The sequence below is a fragment of the Mrakia frigida genome (genome assembly GCF_051309035.1).
Source record: "Mrakia frigida strain ATCC 22029 unplaced genomic scaffold BDY24scaffold_6, whole genome shotgun sequence".
Lineage (NCBI taxonomy): Eukaryota > Fungi > Basidiomycota > Tremellomycetes > Cystofilobasidiales > Mrakiaceae > Mrakia > Mrakia frigida.
Genome location: NW_027481275.1, coordinates 621,243 through 639,399, shown reverse-complemented (window position 1 = coordinate 639,399; position 18,157 = coordinate 621,243). Strand labels below are relative to the sequence as shown.

Sequence of the window (18,157 nt, the reverse complement as noted above, 5' to 3'; positions counted from 1 at the left end):
ACAAACCCAAAACCTCTATCTAGACTTGCCCCCTCACCTCACCATACTTTTTTAAACTACGCGCTCTCTTCCGGTTCATCTTTTTCTTTTGCTTTTCCCTTCTCTTTTTCGTTTCGTTTTTCAGGGGTCTCCTTTTTTTCGTTGTTCTTTACTCACGCTTTTCCTCGCCTCTCTTTCTCGTTTTTTTTGATGAGTTTTTCTCTCTCTTCTTTCTTTCTTTTCGATAGGGTTAGGTATCTAGGGAGGAGGCTTTTGTTTTTCTTTTCTTCTTGGCGCGATGTAGGGAGAAGGAAGGGGAAGCGACGGGGAGGAGGGAGTGTACGAGTTGGGCTGAGTTGGGAGGGTGAAGCGACGCGAAGGGAAGCGAAGGGAAGAGAAGGAAGAAATCGAAAAATGAAATCAAATCTCACAAACGTACTAGACTAGAGCGAAAGAAGGCGAAAGAAGGAGGGAAGGAGAGTGGGAGGGAGAGTGAGAGAGGAGAAAAGACGAGTAAAAACGAGACGCGTCTCTTCGTCGTCGTCGGTTGTGCTCTTCTTTCTCTTCCGAACGAGCTGCTCTCCATCGTTCAGAACAAACAATGCGCAAGGGACCGACGTTCTCTCGAGAGCAACCAGCAACGTCGAAAAGGGACTCGTCCTTATCCAAACAGCGACCAAAACAACGCCCACTCCGCCCCACTCGGTCCTCCCACCTTCCTCAGCTCAACCTTCTCCATCGTTCCTCCGATTCCTCCAAAGAACCCTTGAGCTCGCCACTGCAGGATCGAGGGTTTCGGGAAGGGGCCTGCCAGAACAAACAAAGCCAGTGGAAGAAGGAGGAGAGGCGAGAAGGAAGGAAGGAAAGGGTCAGCTCGAGGAGAGAGAGAGACGCGAGGTCGAGAAACGGGAAAAGAAACGAGACGCGTTCGAAACTCACCAAAGACTTCTCGTTCGACGGGTTTTTCGGCTTCCGGGAGGGACTTGATGTAGTCCATGGTGTAGCGGTACTCGTACTGGGATCCGTCGTCGGGTGGGGGTGCTGAAGGAGGAGGTCCGGAGGAAGAGGAGGAAGGAGGAGGAGGTCGAGTGGAAGTGGGAGGTGGGGGAGGGAGGAGGCGTTGAAGGGCTTCCTTGGTCATGGAGTAGAGATCGAGTTGGCCTAGAGCGGTGAGATCCGAGGTGATGGTGGAGAGGCGTTCGAACGGTGAGTCGTGATGCGTCGAAGCTGCACCGTCGACCTCCATTCCTCCTCCTCCTCCAGCGGACGATGCAGCAGCCTCAGCAGCTTCCGCCAAAGCCTTCTTCCTCTCCTTCTGCCTCTCCGCCCAGCTCAGCTTCTTCCCTCCAGCAGCCCCACCAGCCGCAGCTCCCTTCTCCTTCTGATCCATGGTCCCACCCAACCTCTTGAGCGCCCCAACCACCGTCTCCCCTCTCTCCAACATGCCAACGATCTCCCGGACCAACTCCTCCCTCCCTCCTCCATCCCTCAACCCTTCGACGTCCCTTCTGCCTCGCTCCTCCTCCTCGTGATCCCTCCTCTTCTTCGCCTCCCGAGCAGCTCGCATCGTCGCTTTGGTGTCGACTCCTTCCATCCATCGGTCGTGCACCTCCATTCGATCCTTGTCGTTCGTCACGTACGCTCCTTCCTCGGTGAAAGCTCCCTCTCGAAGCTCGTTCTTCATGTTGAACGACGACAGCTCGAAGCCCATCCCGTCCTTGGAATCCTCGGAAGCGTTGCCTTCGTCGTCGTCGTCGTCTCCTCCCGCTCCGAACTCTTGTCCTTCGATCTCGCCGAGGGAGAGGAACTTGGGCTCCTTCTTCTTCTTGCCGTCCGAAGTGTTCGTAGTAGCCGTAGAGGGTTTCGCTGGTTGGTCTCCGAACATGTCGTCGTCCGAGTCTTCGCCGTCGGCGGTGGGCTTGAGCTTGCGAGAAGGAACGACTCCTTCGCCATCGTCCGAGGAATCAGAGTCGTAGCCTTCTTGCTTCACACCGTCTTTACGGCCCTGTACAGCGAGGAAAGGGGGTTCGAGATGGATAAGCGTTAGGGTCAGTAAGCGAACGAACGAGGGGACACTTGGGATACAAAGGAACGGAAGGGAGGAAGAAGGAGAGGAAGCTGACCTTGACGTCTTCCAGATCCTCCTCTTCTCCTCCTCCAGCAAGATCCTCCAACTCGGGATCAGGATCATCAAACTTTCCTCGTTTCGAAGGTTTGGAACTCGAAGCGAACGATGAGGAGGAAGCGGCGGGTTTGCGAGGGGGCATGGCGGGAAGGAAGGGAGGAGGGAAGGAGAGATGATGGCGGTTTGGAGTTCGAGGTCGAGGACTTGCAGTCTTGAAGTTGAGAGACGCGTCGAGTTTTCACTTTCCCGACCTCGAGGACGACAAAGAAGAGAAAACGTTTCATGTCGTGAAAGGAAGAGTAAGGTATAAAACGAGGCAGGGCATAGCAAAAAAAACAAAGCAAAAATCGAAGAGAAGAGAAACAACGTCCAACATCAACAGCCTCCTCCCGAGCTCTCAGCTCTGAGCCTCGAGCTCTCTCACCCCAGATCAACCTCCCATCTTCCAGCCTGCTTCACTCCTGAGCCTCTCTCTCCCAGATCAACCTCCCGTTCTCTCCCATCCAACCCCAGCGACGATCTCCAGGTCGGACGAAGCGGTTCGGTTCCAGGAGGACGCCTCGAGATTCGACCTCGATCAGGATTCGAGCGATGTTTTTGGCGTCGTCGATGCCACTGCGATGAAATGAAAATAATGAAGAGTAAAGAGGTCAGCGAGCCGGATCTACTACGAGGAGGACGAGAGGGGGAAGAGAAGAAGGAGGTTGGACGAACGAGTGCGGTCGTCCTTCGAAAGGAGCCATGTTGAGGTGCGAGAGGATATCCGTGACGTTGTAGTAGAACTTGGGAGGCTTCTTCTTCTTGTTGTTTTTCCGTTTCTTGGCCTTTGGAGGAGTCGGAGAGGGGTCGGCGACGACGGGTGAGGGAGATGGAGATGGAGATGTCGACGGATTTGCTGGTGGGGTTTCAGGAGAGAGAGGAAGGTCTGAGGACGTGGGTGGTGGGTTCGAAGAAGTGAAATGTGACGGATTGGAGTTGGAGGGTGGTGTGGTCGAAGCTTTGAGGAGGGAAGAAGGAGGGAGGGAGGGGGTTGCGATCGGTGATGGCGACGACGCGACGACCCCCCCGTTCTCCTCAACAGCCATGCCCTCCATCTCCTTCACTAACGACGCCACCCCTACATCCACCAAAGCTGGTTCCGAAGCGACAGCGAGGGCCTCCTTATTTAAACTCGGCTCCGACGACGGTTCGACGGCAGCTGCGACGACTTCCAAATCCTCGACGACCTCTCCAAGCAGAATTTCCGCCGATGGAGGTGCATCCTCCTGCATTCGAAGCTTCGACTCGACTTCCACCACCGTAGTGCTGGGATCCTCGGTCGTTGAAGGTGGAGGATCGATGGCAGCGACCTCCGAAGGCGCGTCGAACCCTCCTCGCTCCTCCCATTGCCTCGTGAGCAGCGCAGCTACGGCTTCCTTCAGATCAAGGATGTCTCCAGCTAGGTACCAGGGGTGAGGAATCTTGGAGATGAAGGACTGCTTGGCGATCTGGAGTTGGAAGAGAGAACAGACGACGAAAGGTGAGACGCGAGTGACGGCAACGAGAAAGAAGGGAAAGACGCGACGAACAAAGTCTCGAAGGTCGAAAGCCTGATGGAAAGAAACATGCAGAGTGGAAGTGAGCTGCTGCGACAAGAGAGAGATGGGCAAGCGAACAAGGGAGAAAAGCGAGGCGACTCACTCCATCCGTCACCCACAGCCAGTCTCTGTCCTTGTCGTCGTCGAGGTGCTCGAGACCATGCTTCTTCATCCAGGATAAGAAGGAGGGGAGAATTTCGATGAACGTGGGGGCTTTATCGACTTGTTCCTGTCGCAAAGAAGGAGGGAAGTAAACAAGGGACGAAGGAGACCAGCTCGAACTCTCTCGGATGAGAAAGGAACTCGAATGAAGGATCGACTGACTTGAGTTATTCCGGTCAAACTGGTGGCAAACAGAGTGAGCTTCGGTCTCCAGGTAGGTCGAACGTAGGTTTGGAAGGTGTCGACGACGTAGAGCTCTTGTTGGTGGTGGAGAGGTTGAGGGTCGGAGGAGGAAGAAGAGGAAGACGCAGCCGCGATAGGTCGCCATTTGACAAGGACGACTGGGAACTCTGGTGAGTTAACGAGGCATCAGGGGATTCGAAGGTCAGCAAACTCTCGAGAACGAGACGGGAGGTCAAGGTCGAGGTGAGAAGCGAACGCACCGATGACCTCGTTGGGAAAGTCGAAACTCTTCCCCGACTCGCAGGTACCTTCGATGTCGAGGACTAGGAAGGCTTTGTATTTCTATAAAGCCAGAATCGAAAGTGGAGTGGAGTCAGGCAAAAGCCTAGAAGGACGGGGAGGGAAAGGGGGAGGAGAGGAGGTGCCCACTCCTCGAGCCGTCTGATGGAAGTCCTTCTTCTCAGCCTCGATCCGCTTGAGTCGTTCCTTCTCCAACAGCTCTTCCTGTTCCTTCTCCTCTTGAGCTGCCGAAGTAGTGTAGTGGTGCCATGCCTTCTTGAGGCGCCTGGGAGGACGGAGCGTGCAGAAGATGGGGAAGGAGCGAAAAGGTCAGCTCGAAGCAGCTTGATCGAAGCGATCAAGCTGAAGGGAGAAGCGTGGGAAGAATGAAGGCTACTGACTTCAGTATGGTCTCCTTCTTGCCAGTTGGAGGGAGTCCGAGAGCTGATAGGGACGCTGAGATGGGAAGAAGGGCGAAGGGAAATGAGCTCGAGCGAACGAAGGGAAGGAGCGTCCTGCTCATTTCCTCACCTTTGATGACCTCAACGCTGTCGGAAGAAGAGGGTTTCTTGATGAGGACGTCCGAAGCAGAGGCGTCCAGTGACCGTCGAGGCATCGCGTGAGTTTGTTGAGGTCGACGACGATGAAGGGTTGGGAGAGAAGAAGAGAGGTCAGACGGAGCTCACCTTCTCCGCTCGGAGTTCGAAAACGACCTTGTTGATCTTCTCGGCAAGGCCACCTTTTTGCAGTGAGTCTAAGGCGCGTTAGCTATGGAACAAAAGATACTGAGGTACTTCGAAGACCCTCCAAGAAGCGATTCAGAAGTGCGTGAAGCTTGAATCAGTCGTCGTCGAGCTTTCCTCCCCTCCCGACTTCAAAGAGACGGCCATAAAATTACAAGGGAACGATTCTCGAACTCGGGAACTAAAGATGATAATACGAAGCAACTAATAGACGTAAACGAAGCTGGATGAAGAAGAGGGGAGGGGAGAAAACAGTCAGCTCCAGGCGCGTCGTCGAGCGGTTCGCGAACGAGGGGTGGACTCGCTTGGGGTTTTCGAAGTCGGTAAGGTCCGCGAAAGCAGTACTATTCTCCGTGGGTCTGACTCCTTTCAGATCATCTTCCTCCACTCCAGCAGCCTCCAGAGCAGCTCGTTGAAGGGCTTTCCTCTTGTTGGCTCGGATGAAGTTGAGTCGAAGGCCGAGGATGATGAGCACTTCGATGATGTTGGCAGCAAGCATAGACCCGATTCCCAACTTGTAGGTGGGAGCTGGTCGGCTTTGTAGAAAAACGGTCCTGTGGGACGGGAGGGTGGTAAAGCGTCAGCGAAAGTTTGAAGAGGGAAGAGGGAAGAGGAAGAGGGAGGAAAAGAAGAACGATGACGGACCAGCGATGTTCCTGCGACGAAGAATAAAGTCAGAAAGGGTTGCATCTGATGAAGCAAAAGTAGAATAAACTCACCCGACACAAGCTCCGAACCAAATCAGAGCGGTAACGACCATCTTCTTCGATTGACCGGCGCTGAGAGATGCGACGCGTCGAAAGGATCAGCTCGAAGTTCGAAAGGACGAGGAGAAACTGCTACTCACACGTTCGATGTGCTTGTGAGAATAGGAGGCGTAGGGTCGATCAGCCTACGAGTCGAAGGATCGAAGTAAGAGGAGAGAAGATACATGTACTCACATGAGTGAGAGAGACAAAACAAAAGTTGTCTGGTAGGACCCCTGAGAGAAAGAAAGTCGTCAGTGCAATTCTCACTCTTGGAAGAAACGAAGGGAGCTCACAGTCATGTAGAAGGCGATGAGACGTCCGACGTATGCGTCCTTCGGAGCGAGAAGGAATCCGAGGGCTCCTCCGATCCTGTCAGAAGCGCCGGCGAAAAAGAAGTCAGTTAGAGCTTCACCCTCTCAGCCGAAAGCCTTGTGTGAGCTCACGTTGGGATCATGAAAAGCATGCAAACGATCTGGATACCAAGACAGAGGAACCCGGTCAGCTGCTAGTCTCTCAGTCGAACGGAGATCCCGGACGCGACGACGTACATACCGTTCGAGAGTTGGGTGGCATTCTCGAGTTGAGGAAAGCCCCAGCAGTGATCCAGATCACCACGAGTGCTCCTTGGGGGATTCCGAGAAGAGCGGTTTTAAGAGTGTCGAACCCGAGACCTCTGATGATCAAGGTCGAGAACTACAAGAAGGAAGAGTCGGCGAGCATCAGTTTAAGTTCGAGACGGAAAGGAGAAAAGGACAGAGCTCACGTTGGAAATCCCTCCGTTAGGGATGTTTCCGACGAATCCGAGAAGGAAAAAGAGGTACTGTGGGGGAAGAAAGGGCGAGAGGAGTGAGTTGAGCTTCTCGGGCGGACGCGATGAGAGAAGATATCCGCACCGTTTTCGGATCCATAAAAGCCTCCTTGATCTGGTGAATTTTGATCTTACTTGACTCGATTCCAGTCTGTGTAATTTAGGAACGTCAGCTGGGAGAGGAAGAGGAAGAGGGGGCAATTGAACTGACCTGATTTCCCCTCAATCTTGCGACAGCCATCAGACGTTCGTCCCTATTCAACCACACCGAGGTCGCAGGGGAGGATGGAAGCAAGAATAGAATGAGAAGACCCCAAGCTGAGCACACTGCTCCGATGACGATGAATCTGCGACCGGAGGAAGAAACGAGTTCGGGATGGGATCAGGACGAGCGGAAAGCGTGAAGGACTCGATAAAAACTGACTCGTATCTCCATGACTGCAGAGCCCCCTTGATGTTTCCGATAGCAAATCCCAAGAGACCACCGAAAGCGGTCCCAACCCCATTGAAAGCGTACCAGCACGAAATCTGAGAAAAGAGAACGACGCGTCGCGGGCCGTTCAGCGGGCTGTTCGAACAATACGATGGAGACGAGCGAAACTCACTCTCCAAGGCTGTTCCGCTCTTGTGTAGAACATGGATGTTACCAGCATGAAAGCTGGGTCCGCGATCGCCTCGGCAGCTCCAGAGAGGAACCTCAGAGCCAGAAGAGCACCGAAGGATTGAGCAGCGGCTGAAGAGAGGAAGGGAAAAGTCGAAAGGAAGTCAGCATCGCGTCGCCTGGTCTCTCTCCGTTAAGTTCGAACGTACCTTGGGCCATCAGGAGGACACCCCACATGAAGATGTTGAATCCGAGGTAGGTTGCAGCGGGTGATTTCTGAAGCAAGAGGTTGGACGGAATAGCCCATGCGAGCCAACCCTTTGAAGTAGAACAAAAAGGGGGAGAAGGTCAGCGGAGGTGAGAGAGAGAGGAATGAGATGGAAGTAGACACTCACGAAGTAGAAGATTCTGAGGAGAGACGAGAGGAAGATGAGGATCAGGAACGAAAGACCGAGAGGGACGGTGCGACTCACGAAGAAAGCCACGAGTAATCGGTTCCTTGGAGGTTGAGTCCTACAGGCTTGGGCTCTCTGATACCAAAAATCGCGGCATAAGATAGGGTTGTTTTGTCGACTGATAAGGCAAACAGAAAGAGGGGGGAGGAGGGAGTCAGCTCTCGAGCTTCGACTCGAGTCGACATGATTTGAGACGGGAGCTTGAAACTCACCGTAGTCTGCGAGATAGTGGTTGAGCAGCGAGTGAAAGTTAGCTTCCAACCGCCACGAAAAAGTGAGCTTGCCGAGGACTCACAGAAGACGTAGCAGATCTGAGGGAGGAGAAGAACGACGCGTCGGAGATGGTCAGCAAAGTCGACGAAAGTTTGATGCGTCCCGCAACGCTGATGCTTCGAGAAGGAAAAAGTACTCACTCCGAGGATCTGGGGAGGTTCAAGAAAAGAATGTTCAGTTCAACAGAATGCTTCGAGCAAAACGGAGAGTCCCACACAGAGAAGATGATGAGAGGAGAAACGAGCTCGACGCACTGGTATAATTGTCCAGTCGAGCTTTCGCACTAGGCGTCTCTCAGCCTCAGGATCAATGGATCCATCCTCCCCGTACTTGTCGAGAGCCTCTTGGAAGAATTTCGAGTTGTCGGGGCGGTGGAAGACTCGTCGAAAGGAGAATCCTTCGCGGTACAAGTCGGTCTCGTGAATCGCAGGTTCCCCGTTGGGAGCGTGCTCGAAGTGTTGACCAGAGGTGTCGATCTTCTTCTCGTCGTCCATGGTGGAGGTGGAGAGGTGGTTGGGGTCGGGGTTGTTGGCTGGGAAGAAGGGCAGGAAGGAGAAGAGTTGAAGGTGGAGGTTGCGAGGAGATCTGTGAGGAGAGGACCGCTATCAATTTACGTAGCCTGCGCCAAGGTCAGCAGATGAGAGAGAGGGAGATTGGGCCGGCTTCAGGTGGGCTTGGGTGGGCCGCAGGATCGTCAAAGATAGACGTTGAGAGATTGAGCCGTCGAGTGCCGACGCGTCGGAATGGCTGTTTTCCCTTCGGCTCTTGTCCTTCCAGGAGCTACTGAAACGAGACAAAGAAAGTTCAAAGTAGGAACGTCCTCAGTATTCAAAGGAGTCATATCTACGCAATTTCGGTCCCAGAACCGCAGGAAAGGCGAGGAGAAGAGACACAGGCGACTCACCCAATTGCCCGACGCTTTTGTTGATGAGATCGCCCCCGGAAAACTTCCTTCCTCCTTTCCGGCCAGGGTCAAGATAGGTGAGCTCTTGAGTTCCGTACACGTTCCGGCCCACTTCTCCACGTCAAGGATCTCAGCTTCCAAGGGAATCAAAAAAAACTCGAGCTAGATGAACGAACTCGAAGCGGTTCCCTTCTCGAGTGCCTCTTCGGACGCGATCCGACGACTCGCCTGTGGGCAGAGAGCCCTGGATTAATTTGAGTGTCTAGTAGCAGAACCGCAACAGCAGAGAAGCAGCTGAACAGTCCGAAGGATGAGGATGAGGAGGGAGGCGACGTGATGTTCAGTCCTTGTCGGTGCTGCTGAACGAGCCTGGAAGAAGCAAAGAGCGAGTGGTTGAAAGGGACTACTAAAGTACTGTCGTCTATGAAGGAAGATCCGTTGGAGATTAATGAAGTGGATTATGGGGTATTCTGCGGAGGAGACGCTGGCCTGGTGCTTTCTCGAGTCTTCTCTTTTTTCGATTTTTCGTTCGCTCGCTCACCATCTTCGTTTCGGACGATTTCCTTTTGGTATGTAGGAGCGATGGTGAACATTCAACCTGAGATAGCGAGTCTTCTTCCCTTCTTCCCTTCTTCTCGACACACCGACTCGGACGCGTCGCTTTCTTGCTTCCTTTCTCTTTCGCGGAAGAAATTCCCTCCGTTCCCTTGGTTTGTCAAGAGACTTCCCATCTCTTTGAAGCTCATTCGACAGTACAAAGAGTGCTGGAAGTACGGGAAGTTCCCGAGGGAGATTGATCTTGAGGGGAGCCGAAGAAGAGCGCGTCGTGGGCTCGATTTGGATTTGGGCTTTTGACGGGACGGGACGAGGAGGGGGTGATAGGGTGGTTTGATTGCTTTGGTATGCGTTTTCGACGTTGCTCGAGCGCAGAAGAACAGCTGGGAAAGCAGCCGTCCCAGCCTGCGAGAGTCGACGAGACTGGAGAAGCGCGGTTCGTCGACAGTTTCTCCGTTCGCTGTGAGAATTTTCGCATCGCCATAGACTCGCACACAGCTCCATAAATCCCTCTCAATGTCTCTACACATCCACTTAAAGCAATTTTGCTCGTGTTCGTCACTAACCAAACGGCATCGGCCATTTCTCCCTTCGCACAGCGTTCCGTCGAGCTCCCCCAAACCATCACCTTCTCGCCTTTCCGTTCCCTTCTCCTTCCCTTTCTCGTACGTTCAGCCCTCTCCCCTTTCTCTCAGCCGACTCCCCGCTCATCCATTCTCCCATTCCATTCTCTCAGGGCCATGTTTCATCGAGATCGCAAGACATCGATGAGCTCTCAGCAGAACGACCCCTCCTTCTCCCGCACGACGTCCCATCAGAATCCCTCCATCATCGCTACTCCTCCTCAAACACCTCCAACCAAGGACAAGAGAAGATCCTTCTTCGGGCTGGGAGGAGGATCCAAGGACAAGCACTCTTCCTCTTCTGGCGGTCATCACGAAGGAGGGAAGGGAGGCGGAATGTTAGGAGTCCTCGGGAGGACAACTTCTAGACTCTCGGCTTCAAACGAGGAGTATGCCAGCAGTTTTACGAGCGCACCTACCCCTCCTCCCCAACAACAACAACCACCACAGCAGATGACGAGGGACCAGTGGGAAGCCTACCAACGACAACAGCAACAGCAGCAGCAGCACGAAGCTCAGTCTCGAGCTCAGCAGCAGGGTCGTCTTCCTCCTCCCCAGCAGCACCAGCAACAATCCCTTCCCCCACCTCAACCCTTCCCTTCCCAGCAACCATCCTCTACTTCCAACCCATCTACAGCTGGATCCACTCCTCCACCTCCACCCATCAAGGAACAGGATCGTCAACATCAGCAGAACTCTCAAGATCTCGCTCGTCGTAACTCGCTTCAAGACGGTCCCGATTCCGCTTCTCCAAAGTCGATGGGAGAGCTCCAGTTCGCACTCGATCTCATCATGGCTCAACCCAACAAGGTCTACGCTACGTCTCCACCCACCCTCAAGAGTATGGTAGCTGCTGGAGCCGACGGCAAGCATCCGAGGTGAGCTCACCTTCCCTCTCTCTCGCTCCTCCTTCCTTTCGTCAACGAATCTCGAGCTGATGACGTTTTCTTCCTTTCTTCCTTCTTCTTTTATGTTTCCTTCACCTCTCTCTTACAGAGCTGGACCTCCTGGAACGCCTGGGAACGACTGGCAGGAAGTTTGGGTCGAGCTGAGGGGAATCATCCTTCGTGAGTGTTGGGTCCTCCTCCTCCTCCTCTCCTCTCCTCCTCTCTTCCCTCGGACCCTTGCACCAAGCCGCCCCTCAGACTGAACGATCGCTGATCCTCCTCTCTCTCTCTTCTCACTTGGCTCTGAACAGACGTATGGAACATGAAGGAAGTCGCTGAAGCCAACGCTCGCGGACAGGACAAGCATCCCAACCGAATCAACACCACCGATTCCTTCGTCGATCTCATCCAACCTCTTCCTCCTACGCGACACGATCCTACCTCCGGTCCTCATCCTTTCGTCTTCTCGATCAACACGGCTGGACTCAACTCGGTTCTGTTCTCGTGTCCGAACAAGGAGATCATGATGGAGTGAGTTCGATCGATCTTGACTTCTGTTGAGCCCTAGAGAGCAGCGTTTCGAGGAGTCTGACGCGTTTGGCTTTCCTCGGAACAGATGGGTCACTGCTATTAGGCTGGCTGGATACGAGTCGAGTCGTCTGATGGAGATCTACACTGGCCATCTGTGAGTAAACAGATTTCGTTCAGCTTCCTTCGTTCGTCCTCGAGCTCGAGCTCGAGCTGACCTTTCGTTTCCTTCCTTCCTCAGCATCCGATCCGTCGGAGTCCCTCTTCCTCCACTCTCCCAAAACAACAATCGAATTGCAGGATGGTTCGACGTTCGAACCTTCGGATCTCGATCTTGGACTCACCTCTGGGTCGTCCTCAGCATCGAAGGACCTCCCGGCTCGAACAACACCAACTCCTCCTCCCATCCTCCCTCGTCTCACGACGCCAAAGCCGGAGCTTCCAAATCCAAGAACAGGATCTCTCGTCTCTTCGGCAACTCCTCCTCCTCCCCAGAAACAGTCACCACTCCCTACCCTCCCGTCCCAGGAGAGTCGTCGCCAACAGGAATGGGAGCGCGTCGTCCGTCGGAAATGTCTCTCGCTGGAGTCGCAGCTGGAGGTCGACCTGTCGTTTCGGCTCAGTTCTACACCTTCCCCCCCAAGTCGACTGTCTCGAGATCCCCAGCGTCGTCGGGATTGGTCCCCTTCCTCAACGTCACGGACGTCAGTCAAGCCTTCGCGGTCTTCCCTGAGGTCGAGACGGAGATCGACAACTCGGCGATGTTCAAGGTCGAGGGACACCTTACGGGAGAGGCGATGGGGACTGCTGCTAGGAGGGACGAGGGCTGGATCTTGATGATTCCGATGGAGAAGGAGGGAGAGACGTTTACGTCGGGGAAGAGGTCGGATATGCTGAAGTGGTTGGCTGGTGAGCTCGTTCCTCGTTCTTTCTCTCCCCTCGCTTGTGCGAAAAGCTAACATGGCTCATTATTTTTCTTCCAGCTTTCCACGACGCCTTCAACCTCTACGGTCGACCTGGAAACTACTCGTGGGACGCCAGGGATCCCAAATCGCTTCTCTTCGCTCACCCTGTTCGTCCTCCTCCTCCCTTCGTTTCCTCTCGAAGCGAACGTCGAACTGACCGTCTCTCCTTTCTCTTCATCAGCACGGTGACACTCAAGACGATCTCTTCATCACCAAACCCATCCCCAACCCCGACGAGATCTCCATCTCTCGAGCCTCGTTCGTTCGCTCACGGTTCAGGGACATCCTCGTTCGAAGGATGAACGGTCAACCTCCTCTCCAGCACGGCGGAGGCCCTCCTGGAGCCAACCCTTCCCAGCTTCGACAGCCTGCTCTCCAGGGAGTACCCGAAGCTCCTGAGAACGGAAGTCGTGTCCAGACACCGAGGGACAGCGTCGACGGAGGTCGAGGCAGCATCGAGTCGGGAAGAGGGGCTGGAGGGGTCGGAGCTTCAGCACCAGCACCAGCTGTCGCCCCCGCTCCCAAATCTTCAACGTTCCAACTTCCACCTTTCTCGTTCGGAGACGAAGAATCAGCTCCTCCTTCCACTTCCTCCAGGAACGAAGCCGCTCCCGTTCTTCCCTCCTCCCCTCCTCCTCGATCCCCTCTTCGAGAGTCTACAGCGCCGGTGCCAGTCTCTTCTCGGGCCAAGTCTCCAACCACCAACTCGCAGTATGCTCATACTCAGCAGCGTTCGGATCAGCAGCAACATCAACGCCAGGGATCGTCGTCGTCCTCCTTCCTCGACAGGCCCGTCGACCGACCCGTCGCGAACGGAAACGGTTACGCTCAGCAGCAGGCGAACGGATCAGGATCGGGATCTAACAAATCAGCGTCGATGCAGGTTCTCCCAGGAACGATGGACGTCAGACCTAGTCGGACGGATTATCAGCTCGACGAGAACGAACCTCCCAACCTCGTCACGTCCCCGGAATCCTACCACCCTCCCACCTCCTTTGCCCAAGCCGCTCCCGCTCTCGCTGCTACTCCCTCTTCTCCTCCTCGATCAGCACCAGCTCCCGCTCAACAACCCCGTGCCGTCGTCACCGCTCCTCCACCAGAGCCTACGCCAAAGAACGACTTCGCTCCAGGCTCCGACGACGACGAGCTTTACGGAGTGGCCACGGTCGCAAGACCAGGAGCTTTCAACGCTTTCGAGAGCTCTCGAGCTCCCCAGCAGGTCGTCTACGCCAGCTCGTCAGCTCCTCGGACGGAATCGACGCCTTCAGGATCGGTCGGACATCGCTCGTCGGCGGATCCTCGAGGGATCGAGGCTCGAAACTCTCCCGTTCCTTCTCAGTCGAGTCAGAGAGGTCCTCTCCTCCCGCCAGAGCTCTCGTCGAGTCGACCGGTCTCGTCTTCTGGACATTCAGCTCCCATCGATGTTGTGAGTACCGTTGAAACCTTTCTTCTCTTAGACGATTTAGGCTGACCGTGTTCTTCTCGCTTCGTCTCAATCAGTCCTCCGGTCGAACCCCTCCCCTCTCCAGCGGAGCCTTCGAGGTTTCTTCCAGTCCTCCATCGGCCACTTCAACGTCGAGCACGAAGCGGGAGATGGTGAACCTCGGTCGTCGTCCCTCCGGAGCTCGAGCTGCTCCAGGTCGTCGCGTCGTCTCGGAAGCCGCTGGAACGATGCCCGTCGTTTCGGACGAGGAGGAGGTCGTCCCATTCCCCCGAAATCTCTCGCCAGCTCCTGCAGTCGTCCAGCAGCAGCAGCAGCAGTCTCGTCGAGCCGAGTCGGACGATCACTCGGATCACAACGCCGACGCTCTCGCCGCCATGTCCTTCCTCGACGCAACCTCTCCCTCCTCTACCTCCCCCGTCAAGACTCGAGCTCTCCCCCCTCAACCTCGAGCGGTCTCTCAAGCCTCACGAGAGGATCTTCCTCCCATCCAAACCTCCTTCAGCCCTCCCCCGGAACCCTCTCGAGTCGAGAACCAGGAGCAGCAGGCCTACCCTTCCTCGTTCGGACCAGGGAAGAGCGCCGCCGAGAGGAGAGCCAAAGCAGAGGCGTCCGAGAAGCAGAGGGACGACGCTCTCACTAAACCTGGGAAGGGAAAGGCCGTCGCCGGTCGAGGAAAGTCGGCGAAGAAGGGAAACAACTGGGCTCAGAGCAGCGAGGAGGAGGACGACGACGACGACGAAGGATCCGTCGACTCGGGGCCCAGGAGACCTACTTCGTCCTACCCTCAGCAGCCTCAGGCTTCGTCGCAGTCGGATCTCTCGGCGAGAAGAGGCGTTGGACTCGGTCGACCTCTTCCTCAGAACCCAAGTCAGCAGCAGTCCTCGTCGAGGAACTTCAATGACTCGGGAGACGGTGGTCGACGACCGGAATCGAACTACGACCAGTACCAGCAGCAGCAGCAGCAGCAACAACACCAGTCCCAGTACGATCGAGGTCGACAGCAGAATCTCCAGCCTCCTCGACCAGCCTTCGCCAACGGAGGATCCTCGTCGAGATCTCCTTCCGGGTACGATCAGAACTACGGAGGAAACGGCAGCGGGAACGGTCAGCGAGCTTCCTCCTACAGCGGCTACGAGTCGGATCACCAGCTCCACCAACCCGTTCCTCGACCAGGAGCCATCAACGGGAAGTCGAGGAGCTCCGTCTGGACCAACCACCTCGAGAACACCAACCCTCACGGAGGTCGAGCCGAGGAAACCAACTCTGCGTTCGTCGAGGTCGAGGCGAAGGAGGGACTCACCAAGGCTTTCAACCCGAACGGACTTCTGCAGGCTGGGTTGGAGGACAGGAACGATCGGTCGGCGAAGAGGCAGGAGGAGTTGGCGAGGGAGACGGGAGGGTCGCTTGGTGAGTTTTGACGCGTCGTTTTTAGGGGGTTCGTTTCCTTCTTCGTTCGCTGACTGGAGCTCTAATGTTTTGCAGTCAACGTACCCTCGAAACCTCCTCCTCCTCAGACTGGACTTCTCGGAGCCATCACCGCTCACGAACGAGATCGAGCTCGTGAGGGAGGAGTCGGAGCAGCCATGACCGAACGAGAACGAGATCGTCGAACAGCCGTCAGTTCAACTTCTTCGCCCAGCTCTTTTTCCTCCCCGACAAGGTACTGACTCTCTTTCTTCCTTCTTTGCTTCGGTTTCGTTTTATCAGGAGGAACGAGCGAGGAAGATCGACGCTCTTCAACGAGAACAACTCGAGGCGATGTCGGGCCAACAAGGAGGATACGGCTACAACCCTTACGGCCAACAGCAAGGAGGAGGAATGCAGCCGGGGGTGATGCCTCCTTGGGGAATGGGTATGCCTCAGATGGGTCAGATGGGAGGAGGAGGATCGTCTTACGGAGGCTACGGAGGAGGAATGGATCCTCAGATGGTGAGTCTCGATCTCTTCGTCTCGCTGTTTCGTGAAGCTCGAACTGACTCTTTCCAACGCTCTGTCGACTCTCAGGCTGCTATGATGGCTGCTCAAGCTGCTTATCAACGTTCGTCTTCGTCTTTCAGCTTCTTCCTTCGCGCCCTTTCGTGCTGACCTTTCGTCTCATCTTCTTTCTCTTCTTCCCTCCCTCAGAGGCCATGATGTCCTACTCTCAAGCTGGATCTCAAGTCGGAGGAGACGACAACGGACGCTCTACCTCTCCGATGATGGGAGGAATGGGAGGAATGGCTCCTCAGATGGGGATGGGCGGGATGGGCTGGGGAATGCCTCCTTGGGGACCGTACGGAGGAGGAATGATGCCCTACGGAGGAGGGATGCCTCTCCCTTCCTCCAACGGCCAGTCTCCCATGGGATACCTCCCTCCTTCCAACCCTTACGCCGGAAGCAACAACGGTCACTCCCCAGCTCCTTCGTTCCACGGCGGCGGCGCTCGAAACGGATCTCCAGATCAACAAGCCGCGAGGAGTCGACTCAACTCTTCGAGCTCGAAGAGTCCGCTGAACCCTCCGAACGGTCCTCCGTCGTCGGGTGGGGGAGGAGGCGCGTCGAGGAGTTCGACGCCGAGGTCGTCGTCGAGAGCCAACTTGGGGGATAGGTAGATAAATCGAGGGCTTCTTGTTTCTCCTTACTTTCGTTCTTACAGTACCTACACACTTTCCCTAATCTCATCTCTCGCTCCTTAACGCTTTTTTGATTCTCTCTCGTTCACATCGTCTCTCTCGTTTCGTCTTTCCTTCTCTACAAGTCTCGATGCCCATGCCTCACGATTGACTTTAAAAAGAAAAAGAAAAAAAAAAAACGGCTGAACCCGTCTCGTCTTTCCGAGCTCGCAAGCATGGTCTCTTCCTTCAACGTTCAACACTCACACCCAAATGTACATCCCAACTCTCCTCCCTCTCCTCTCTACCCTCACAGAGAAGATATTCAACTCTGCAGCAACCCCACCAACTCAGTTTCCAGGGCACGTTCTATATAGTGAGCTCGTTCAAGCTCAACTCGCAGCCCTTCCTCCGCTGACTCCCCTCCGTCCCCAAGCTCTCAACGACGGGAATCAAATCCCCAGCCCCTTCTTCGGTGTCGGATCAGTCCTCAAGGGTTCCAACGTCACAGAGAACGCTCTCTTGTCCTTCAAGACGGGCTACCGCGCACTAGATGAGAGTGCGATCTACTTTAACGAGGACACAGCTGGCCTCGCGATCGCCGCTAGTGGGATTGCTAGGGAAGCCCTGTATATTACAACCAAGTTCGATGCTCTGCATGGACAGGATGTAGAGGCTGAGATTTCTAGCTCGTTGGAGAAGGTGCGTTTGGGTTTGGTCTGCAGTGGTTGAGCAATGAAGGAGGACTCGGGCGACGAGCGCTCCTCTTCCAACAACCTCACTCTCTCTTCTCTCTTCTTTTCGCAGTTGGGAGTCTCGTACGTGGATCTGTACCTCATTCATGCTCCCGTCTTCGTGAAGGATCCTCTGGACGTGTGGCGGAAAATGGAAGCGCTCGTGGAGCAGGGGTTCACTCGATCCGTCAGTCTTCGTCTCGCTTTCCTTCTTGTCGTCTCTGACTCGAGCGAGGGCTGACTTCGCCTCTGTGCTTTTGTTGAATCTACAGATTGGAGTCTCCAAGTACGATTTTCCATTCCGCCTCTTCTGTTCCTCACAGAACAGCCGCTGATTCGACTTGTTTGCTGTTCAAAAAAGCTACGACGCGACTCAGCTCTCTGAACTCCTCTCCATCGCTCGAATCAAACCCGCCGTCAACCAGATTCGCTACCACGCCTACAACGCTCAATCTCATCAACCTCTGCTCGACCTGGCTAAGAAGGAAGGCATCCTCATCGAAGCCTACTCTTCGTTGACTCCGATCACTTCAGCTCCAGGTTCGTCTTCTCTCCCCTCTTTTCCTCGCACGTCCCTCTCCTTCCTGCTCCCACCAACCGATCACTGACCGTCTTTCATTTCTAACCATTCTCAAACAGGAGGTCCCGCCGATTCCATCGTCGAGAAAGTCGCCAAACGACTCAGCAAAGCGACGGGCAAAATCATCACTCCGGGTCAAGCCACTCTCGGCTGGCTTTGCTCGAAGGGGATCGTGGCTGTTACCACCTCGTCGAAAGAGGAGAGGCTGAAGGAGCAGCTCGTGCCCTTCGAGAAGGATTTCCCTGCTTGGACCGAGAAGGAAATCAGGGAGTACGAGGCCTTCCCGGGGTGGAATGAGACGATCTGAGGAGGAGAGGGAGAGGGTTCTCTGGTGTTTTCGGTGAAGGGGTTGGGAAATCTATCTCGCTGTAGTTCTCGGTCTTAGATGTCGCTTTGATTGTTCAGACGCATG

The 18,157-nt window shown here is 55.0% G+C and overlaps 5 protein-coding genes across 5 annotated transcripts; 2 read left to right on the top strand and 3 right to left on the bottom strand.

The window, feature by feature from the left end:
* Positions 1–533: 533 nt before the first annotated feature.
* Positions 534–2,402, bottom strand: BDY24DRAFT_253566 (uncharacterized protein). The gene is made up of 4 exons (XM_076636803.1): positions 2,103–2,402; positions 1,541–1,984; positions 919–1,447; positions 534–786 (listed from the first exon to the last, which is right to left on the bottom strand). Exons 1-4 carry the CDS (start codon positions 2,244–2,246, stop codon positions 641–643), a joined length of 1,263 nt encoding a protein of 420 aa, XP_076499226.1. The 5' UTR covers positions 2,247–2,402; the 3' UTR covers positions 534–640.
* BDY24DRAFT_359304 (ribonuclease H-like domain-containing protein) lies at positions 2,305–4,948 on the bottom strand. The gene is made up of 9 exons (XM_076637843.1): positions 4,837–4,948; positions 4,707–4,761; positions 4,456–4,591; positions 4,287–4,368; positions 4,006–4,193; positions 3,785–3,910; positions 3,673–3,693; positions 2,819–3,591; positions 2,305–2,719 (listed from the first exon to the last, which is right to left on the bottom strand). The coding sequence occupies exons 1-9, from the start codon at positions 4,919–4,921 to the stop codon at positions 2,560–2,562; spliced, it is 1,626 nt and encodes a 541-aa protein (XP_076499225.1). The 5' UTR covers positions 4,922–4,948; the 3' UTR covers positions 2,305–2,559.
* Positions 4,944–8,428, bottom strand: BDY24DRAFT_439280 (major facilitator superfamily domain-containing protein; the record flags this gene model as incomplete). Its single annotated transcript, XM_076644434.1, has 21 exons — positions 4,944–5,271; positions 5,339–5,602; positions 5,684–5,704; positions 5,768–5,827; positions 5,896–5,907; positions 5,990–6,030; positions 6,091–6,166; positions 6,241–6,269; positions 6,350–6,490; positions 6,561–6,617; positions 6,691–6,756; positions 6,817–6,952; positions 7,030–7,133; positions 7,211–7,338; positions 7,416–7,524; positions 7,602–7,614; positions 7,680–7,779; positions 7,874–7,879; positions 7,957–7,972; positions 8,075–8,083; positions 8,189–8,428. The coding sequence occupies 21 exons, from the start codon at positions 8,426–8,428 to the stop codon at positions 5,253–5,255; spliced, it is 1,647 nt and encodes a 548-aa protein (XP_076499224.1). The 3' UTR covers positions 4,944–5,252.
* Positions 8,429–10,008: 1,580 nt separating this feature from the next.
* Positions 10,009–16,612, top strand: BDY24DRAFT_439279 (uncharacterized protein). The gene is made up of 11 exons (XM_076644433.1): positions 10,009–10,894; positions 11,013–11,083; positions 11,215–11,434; positions 11,520–11,588; positions 11,673–12,340; positions 12,415–12,503; positions 12,578–13,822; positions 13,897–15,247; positions 15,323–15,456; positions 15,548–15,878; positions 15,965–16,612. Exons 1-11 carry the CDS (start codon positions 10,134–10,136, stop codon positions 16,429–16,431), a joined length of 5,406 nt encoding a protein of 1,801 aa, XP_076499223.1. The 5' UTR covers positions 10,009–10,133; the 3' UTR covers positions 16,432–16,612.
* Positions 16,613–16,689: 77 nt separating this feature from the next.
* Positions 16,690–18,149, top strand: BDY24DRAFT_380892 (NADP-dependent oxidoreductase domain-containing protein). The gene is made up of 6 exons (XM_076639252.1): positions 16,690–16,807; positions 16,868–17,133; positions 17,239–17,352; positions 17,438–17,451; positions 17,527–17,705; positions 17,805–18,149. The coding sequence occupies exons 1-6, from the start codon at positions 16,705–16,707 to the stop codon at positions 18,050–18,052; spliced, it is 924 nt and encodes a 307-aa protein (XP_076499222.1). The 5' UTR covers positions 16,690–16,704; the 3' UTR covers positions 18,053–18,149.
* Positions 18,150–18,157: the final 8 nt, after the last annotated feature.